The following is a 7215-nucleotide window of genomic DNA, read 5'->3' on the forward strand; positions in this document are numbered from 1 at the left end:
TAATATGTGTTAAAATGCATTCAAGTTAAGTCATTTTTTTATTGTCGATTTTTGTTCTTCTTGTTCCACGCCGGACCATAGTATGTGCCGGACGTGTTCTGGTATAATCAGATTGTATTGAAACATCCGGTTGTATTTCAACTGAACACCCCTAACAAACAGAATTAGGTCATCATATTTCATATTTACCTTGTTTAATTTTGTGCATACTTTGACACAATCAACGATAACTTTGTTGTGACAAATTTAGAGGGAAAAGGAGAGTGCTTTATTTTGAAATGTGAACATATCTGTGAGGAAACTGTTTCCGGACGTGTTGGCGCTAGTCTCACTTGTTGTACAACTACATCATTACGAAACAGTCCTTTTGGTATGTTACCTTTTTCCTAACTTTGTTTTTAAATAAATTTACTCACATTTAACTCGAGTCTAATCCTTGTTTACTATTGACATGTTTGCCTAATTACTGTTATTAGGCAAAGTTGAAGTTATGCTGTTAGAAACTCATAAAACCATGATGTTAGCATTAGCTTGAAAATAGCAACAAACATGAACATCTTGTTCTTTAGATTTTTGGACTCTTACCGATTTATGTTTAGATAGATCGAATTATTACAAGGGGGAAAATCGACATTGTTGTTAGAAATGTCAAACTCTATAGAGTCTTATCGACTTCACAGTTAGAAAACTTAAGCTGTATAAATTAGTTACGCTGAATCAGTTCCACATTAAGTTGTGTTGAATAAGCAGATGTTGTGAATTCAGGTGTTTAGCTGATTGGTTTATGTTTCTCTCTCCTGTCTCTTTGTTGGGGCCTTCAGTCAAACCCATGAAGGGACTCTGCTGAGGCTAACAGTTTTGATGCAAACGCAGTGAAAGGTGAGGACAGAGTCATGTAGAACAACATGTGCAGCATCAAAGCTAATCCTTGTTTTGTAGAGACTGCTTTGACAGACGCAAATTATCATTTGTGAACAAGTTTGTATAAGCAGCTGTAGTTTAAATCCTCCCAGCTCTGAATTATTGGGAACACAAATCCACTTTCCAGATAATTTGTCTTTTAACCTCCCTTAAAAGTAAAACGACAAAACAACAATTAACTCTATTATGAACTCAAGGAATACTTTTTCTGTAAAAGAAAAAAAAGGTTAATTAGTTTATTTTACAAGCTTTCATAAAAGGTAATATCCTTGGCAGCTGAATAAACTAAATAGCACACATACATTAGATAGAGACACCGCGATTAAAACAAGGGCAATATATATATAATGTCATAAACCCCCAGATTTAAAAAGAAACCAATTAAAAATTTTAGAAAAAAACTATTCAGGATTACTCGGATTATGTTTTGCTGTTGAAGATTTCACCTTCTCCTCTGAAAACAATCAGAGAAATTCCAACTGTATTTAGCTCCTTTCCAGTTCAGATGTTCTGTTTGGAAGAATCGTTAAAAAAACAACTTAATCATTTCAACTTCCTGTTTAAAAGTCCAAATTTATTTTGGCTTATTCTTAAAAATCCATTTAGATGAGTTTTTTCATATAGAAAAGCAAAATGCAAAAATGCTTTTATAAATTTAGTCTTTAAAATTTGTAAATTGAACCGAAGCTACAACTTTATGTAAGATGAGTCATTTTCCCAATAAATAATTGTCTGAATTATTTTTTCATTCTATGTTATGAGTTTCTTTATTTTTCTGATTGCCATCTTAAAATCGCTCATGTGTTCTTTCTGAAGCTGCTTTTCCTAGACTCCATCAGTTAAGCTTAATTCTTATAATTTTCTGTTTTGGATTCATCCAATAAAGTCAGAGAAAAAGACATTCATGGAAATTAATTTTCTAGATAAATCTCTTTATTTTCTCCTTTCCACAGTGTGAATCTATAGGGACTATATTTGTAATAAACCAAAACAAAATTAAATAACCAAGTTGTTTTAGCAACTCGAGCATTGAGCTTCATCAGACCACTATGGTTAAATTAGCATCTTTTGGTAAATAAAAAGTTAACTGTAAACGTGATAGCACAATATATTTTCTTATATTTGCACGTTTTCCAGTCACCCACTGTTTGCAGGAACTCTTTCTTGTGCATATGCCGCCTTTAATCTCTTTTGTCAAATTACTAGCTTTTAATAAATGTTCTGTGAATACAAGCAGGCAAAAATACCATAAGAATAAGCCCAACTATTATTATTCTGCATAAAAAGTGTTTTGATCTGGTTTTTTCCCCAAATAGGTCATTATCATTGAGTGTTTTATTAGTGAAACACACAAAAATATTCCTTAAACACAAGAAGATTTTATATTTTATTCAGTTAGTTGATAAAAAAACCTCAATAAAAACAATATGGAATGAGATCTTGTAACTTTAAAGTTTTCTTCTCTTCCAGATGTTACAGTTGATGCTCACATCTGTCCCCTTTATGCAGGTCGGCCTTGGAAACCTGTTATCATGCAGGTGGAGGCTCAGCTGCGTTTGTGTCAGAACTGTTTTTGGTGCTGCAAGAATGGCTGGCGAATGCTGTCCCAGAGCTATGCACACAGGTAGATGTTTCATGTCGTATGCATATTTTAATGAGTCAAATATTCTGAAGATCCTGATTTCTTGTAACGCTCTCTCTGTTTTTGCACAGGTATAAAATGCCTGCTTGGTTTTGAGTTATTTGTTTTTTCACCACAGAAAACCTGTCAACTACTATGACCTGTTGGGAGTCAAATCTGATGCTACCCTAGAGGAAATCAAAAATGCATTTTTTCACAAATCTAAAAAGGTACAAAAGCTTTTACCTTTATTTAACACCTAGCCAGAAGAGGGCGCTCTCTCACAGATGCACACTTTCCTGCTAATGGTTTCAACTTTTTCATAGTTTCAAAACTATTTTCATTTTGTTTGTTTTTTACAGTAAACTCGTTTAATAACAATAGAGATGCATGTTTACATGTTTACATTATTATTCTGGTATACTTGTGGCATGAAGTTTATAAGAGGTTTAAGTTTGAAGTCATCCAGAGGAATCACATACCCTCACTAGTGTCCCTTAGGCACTCTGGGTCATTTACAACCCTCCAACACGTCTTTGAGGTCTCTGGTTCAAAGACAGGCAGCATGTCTTGGTTAACTGGCTTCATGAAGCCAAAAAAATATGGAACAGTGGATCACATTTAGGAGATGGGAGGGGGGCTGAGAAATTGCACTCTTCAGAATGTTTCATCCCTGCTTTTGGCTCTTTCATCCTGCAGCTGCATCCTGACAGCGACCCGTCAAACCCAGAGCTGCACAGCCAGTTTGTGAAGCTGAATGAAGCTTACCGCGTGCTGAGCAAAGAGCTGAGCAGGAAGGAGTATGACTTCAAAATTCGACGCCCATACAGCGGAGGTGAGGTCTTCGGATCTGCCTCTAGTTACGCCAGCAGCAAAAGGTAAAGACACAGACATCTGACAGCATCTCCTGACATTTATTTTGAAAATTTTCAGGAGGGATGCCTTTCTTCAGCATTTTAGTAAAGCTGCCATAGTGGTTTAAGACAGGTTTTGGCTGAAATATTGATATATGTCGTTTTTGTTGGTCTTAGAAGAGTTTTTTTTTTTACTTACAAAGCCCAAAATCAAAATATGTTTATTTAAAGAAGATTCTGTTAATGTTATTCCACTGTTTATTGTTATTAAAACCAAAATATGTATCCTTAAATAATTAGCTTGGTTTCACATCAGGTAATACTTTGTCATCATTCATAATCAACCTTTGTGTCGCATCAGTGCACAGGACAATACTCACTACTGGGAGCAGTTCCGACACTCCCAGCCTCCAGAGATGACAGCTGAGGAGAGGGAACAAAGGAGGAAGAGGAACTACCGGCTGGTCGCCTACTGTATTGTTACAATGATGCTCAGCATTGGAGCCCACGCGGTCTTCTTCAGGTTAAAGCCTTTCACCTGTCACAACACTTTGAAATTAGACTTTAGCAGTAATAATGTTTTAAAATTCAAAACATCCCTAAGATGTTAAGAGAAAAGCTTCTTGAAGTCTAATGGGTTATTGTTATTGAGGTCTAAGCAGCTGTTTCAACAGCTGTCCAGGGTTACAGGCCCTCATAATCACTCAGTATTTATGTTAAGACACCTTCATTATTATTGTGTTGATGGACAAAGTGTTTCCACAACTCTTTCAGGAAACTGGAAAAAGTTCACAATAACTTCATGGATGAGAAAGACAGAGTCATCACAGAGATCTACAACGAATCCAAAGAGAGAGCCAGGTGAGTGTGGAGCTCAACCAAACCACGTTTTTCTTCTATAGGCTGATTTCCACCTCTCTGTCTGCGCTGCGTCTCCGTTGCAGTGACACAAAAAATAGAGCTCGCATTGAAGTGTCAAAATTGCCGTAAAAAGCTGGAGAAACAAAAACAGGTCGGGGTCTCAAAATAAAAACTTCTGTTGTGCTGTTAAAATCAAATTTGTCAAAATTTATTTCATGTTCAAGGTGATGCACCCACACGAAAACGCACGTTAACATCGAGAAGAACACTGGTGTCCCAATCTCGCCATGAACAACAAAAGTTTAATTCTGAAAGTACAAAAGCATTAAATCATTTACGACACAAAACCTGCAATTTACAAGGACTCAGTGAGGAAGGAGAGGGCACGGGACCTGATTGCATGGGGGGGTGGCAGGACCAACCCCTCCTGAAGGGGGGGTGGACCGGAGAGACAATGTAAACGTGGTGAGACGGACACCCCACTCAACTCAATCGAGACGCACTGCAGACGGACTAATGTAAATTCATTGTTAAGCAGCCAGTTTGATTGGCGGCACTGAACTGTGATGCTGAAAGCAAAGTCTGACAGGACTTCCTGTTTGGTTCCTCAGGATCAACGGTTTTAAGAAACAGACCGAGATCCTGCGGCAGAAACACGCCGAGTTTCAAGAAAAATACAAAATGTGCAACAACGGGGAGGACAAGTAAGAGCCTCCAGCTGAGCTCCATTGTGGTGGAGCGGCCTGCAGGTGGAGGACATGGAGGGTGGCACATTATTCTTTTTTATTTTATTTTCTGTACCTGCATTTGTTCTGAGATAGGATGCTGACACAACAATAATAGGTGAGGTGATCTGGTCATATCAATGTAGACTTCACTGAGCTGTTTATACTCACCTCAGTGGACTATTTTGCAGATCTATTTATGTTTGAAGTGATGCGAGTGAAAGGGATCCGCTGCAGTTTGCACAAAAGCCTCCTTGTACAGAGGAGCAACAATGAGTACCATAAAATGGAGACGACTTTTTTTTTGGCTTCAATTATTTGCTGAGATTGTACAGTATTTGAGGTGGTGACAGATGCTACAGAGATCTACAAAGAACCCTTTTTTTTTGTTCCTTTTTGCACCTTATTGGTTCTAAAAGACACCAATCGATGTTCTTGGAAAAGTATAAAAGCTTTCTGCATTTGAACGTCTGGTTTTTGGTTGAGAAAACTTGGAATGACCAATATTTAGATTTGAAAAAGTGCCACTGGTTAACTTATTGATTGATCTAATATGAAAATGCTAAATCTGTAAAATGTGTTACTATAAACTTCCATAAACTGTTTTGCCTTTTCATGTTTTATTTTATTTTTATTTTTTCTTAGAGATTTTAAAGATTGTTGTTGTTTATTTGCCACTAAATGCCTTCTGTTTTCCCCGGAGCGTTATCAGGAGAGAAACCATTAAAATGTCATCTCTTTCCTATCAGTCATCACTTCCTGTTTTCTTTTTCCCAGCATGCCATAGTTTTCTGTGCATAAATGACTCAAAATGATGAAAACGTTTCAGATTAGAACAACATTTGAAATGTTTAATGTTGCACAATTTGTAATTCACGGGATTGATTGAACTGCAGGGTTTGTTTAACCTTCAACTGATGATATCCAGGCTTTTGTCGTAAATTTGATCATCAGCTTTTTTGTCACCAGAGGCCCCCCGCCCCAAACGTCAGAGATAAGATGTTGTGTTCTCCCCGCATCACTCACAGACACCCTCACCCTCATGTGGCGTGTGAGTGCCCCGTCAAAACCCAAACACAACATAATGACTAAGATTGTGGTGTTGGCGGGTCCACACACACACACACACACACACACTCATACATATTGAAAGACACGGAAGGCTGATCTCCTTCACGAGCAGCATCAGCTCTGACTTCAGCTTTAATTGACTTCTGGGTTTATGTTTAATGACATTTGGGGGGAAACCTTGTCAATATGTCTGATGAACTTTTCCTTCTCTTATTTGTGAGGAGGAAAAATGTTGCTTGAAATGTTGTTCTTTGCTGATTGCTGTTTTTAGCTTTGAAATGTTTGATTTAAAACAAACAAAACATGGATTATGACACATAATTGTGATAGCCTCTGGAATAAACCTACTTATTGTAGTTAAGGCGAGGATTACCTGCTTTTTTGTGTTTTTAAATAAACATGTCAAACTTATTACGTTTTTTTATATATAGACACACACACAAACACACAATCATTGTCCGGCCACTTTATCAGGCACACCTGTCCAACTGCTCTAAATTCAATAATAATCAGCCAATCACATGGCAGAACCTCAATGCATTTAGGCATGTAGACAAGGTCAAGACGATTTGCTGCAGTTCATACTGAGCATCAGAATGGAGAAGAAAGGTGATTAAAGTGACTTTGAATGTTGGATGGCTGTCGGTTGGTGCCTGAAAGGCTAGTCAGAGTATTTCAAAAACTGATGAATCTGGGATTTTCACCCACAACCATCTCTGGGGTTTACAGAGAATGGTCTGAAAAAAAGAAAATATCCAGTGAGCAGCAGTTCTGTGGGTGTAAATGCCTTGTTGATGCCAGAGGTCAGTTGTTTGTAACTACTGGTTAAAAACAAGGTCTGCAGAAGAACATCTCTGCATCCACACAGGATGCTGTTTCTGTCAGCTAAGAACAGGAAACTGGCTACAAGTCACAAAGGCTCACCAAGTCGGGATTTCTGCTGCAACATTTGGATGGTAGGGTCAAAATTTGGGGTCAACAATATGAAATATGTTCTGGTACATCGCCTGTCTGTCCTGGGGAGGATCCTTCCTTCATGTGGACACCCCTGAGGTTTCTTCTTTCTTCTTCTTTCCAGAATCCAGTCATTTTTAGTTTTTTCTTACCGAGAAGGTGAGTCTAAGGGCAGGGATGCCCGGTTTAGTTTAAACTGTTTAGTTTA

General features: G+C 37.8%; 1 protein-coding gene across 1 annotated transcript; it reads left to right on the forward strand.

Moving 5' to 3' along the window:
* The first annotated feature begins 98 nt into the window (after positions 1-98).
* On the forward strand, positions 99-5730 carry dnajc4 (DnaJ (Hsp40) homolog, subfamily C, member 4). The gene is made up of 8 exons (XM_004073147.4): positions 99-370; positions 822-879; positions 2431-2545; positions 2682-2772; positions 3242-3420; positions 3758-3919; positions 4171-4257; positions 4869-5730. Exons 3-8 carry the CDS (start codon positions 2454-2456, stop codon positions 4963-4965), a joined length of 708 nt encoding a protein of 235 aa, XP_004073195.1. The 5' UTR covers positions 99-370; positions 822-879; positions 2431-2453; the 3' UTR covers positions 4966-5730.
* Positions 5731-7215: the final 1485 nt, after the last annotated feature.

The sequence above is a fragment of the Oryzias latipes genome, chromosome 10 (assembly GCF_053564925.1).
Source record: "Oryzias latipes strain Hd-rR chromosome 10, Olatipes_Hd-rR_3.1".
Taxonomy (NCBI): Eukaryota; Metazoa; Chordata; class Actinopteri; order Beloniformes; family Adrianichthyidae; genus Oryzias; species Oryzias latipes.

Coding starts and splice junctions, on each gene's coding strand:
- dnajc4 (XM_004073147.4), top strand. CDS start 2,454: ATGCAGGTGGAGGCTCAGCTGCGTTTGTGTCAGAACTGTTTTTGGTGC. Junction 2,546..2,681: donor TCCCAGAGCTATGCACACAG/GTAGATGTTTCA, acceptor TTTTCACCACAG/AAAACCTGTCAACTACTATG. Junction 2,773..3,241: donor TTTTTCACAAATCTAAAAAG/GTACAAAAGCTT, acceptor TTCATCCTGCAG/CTGCATCCTGACAGCGACCC.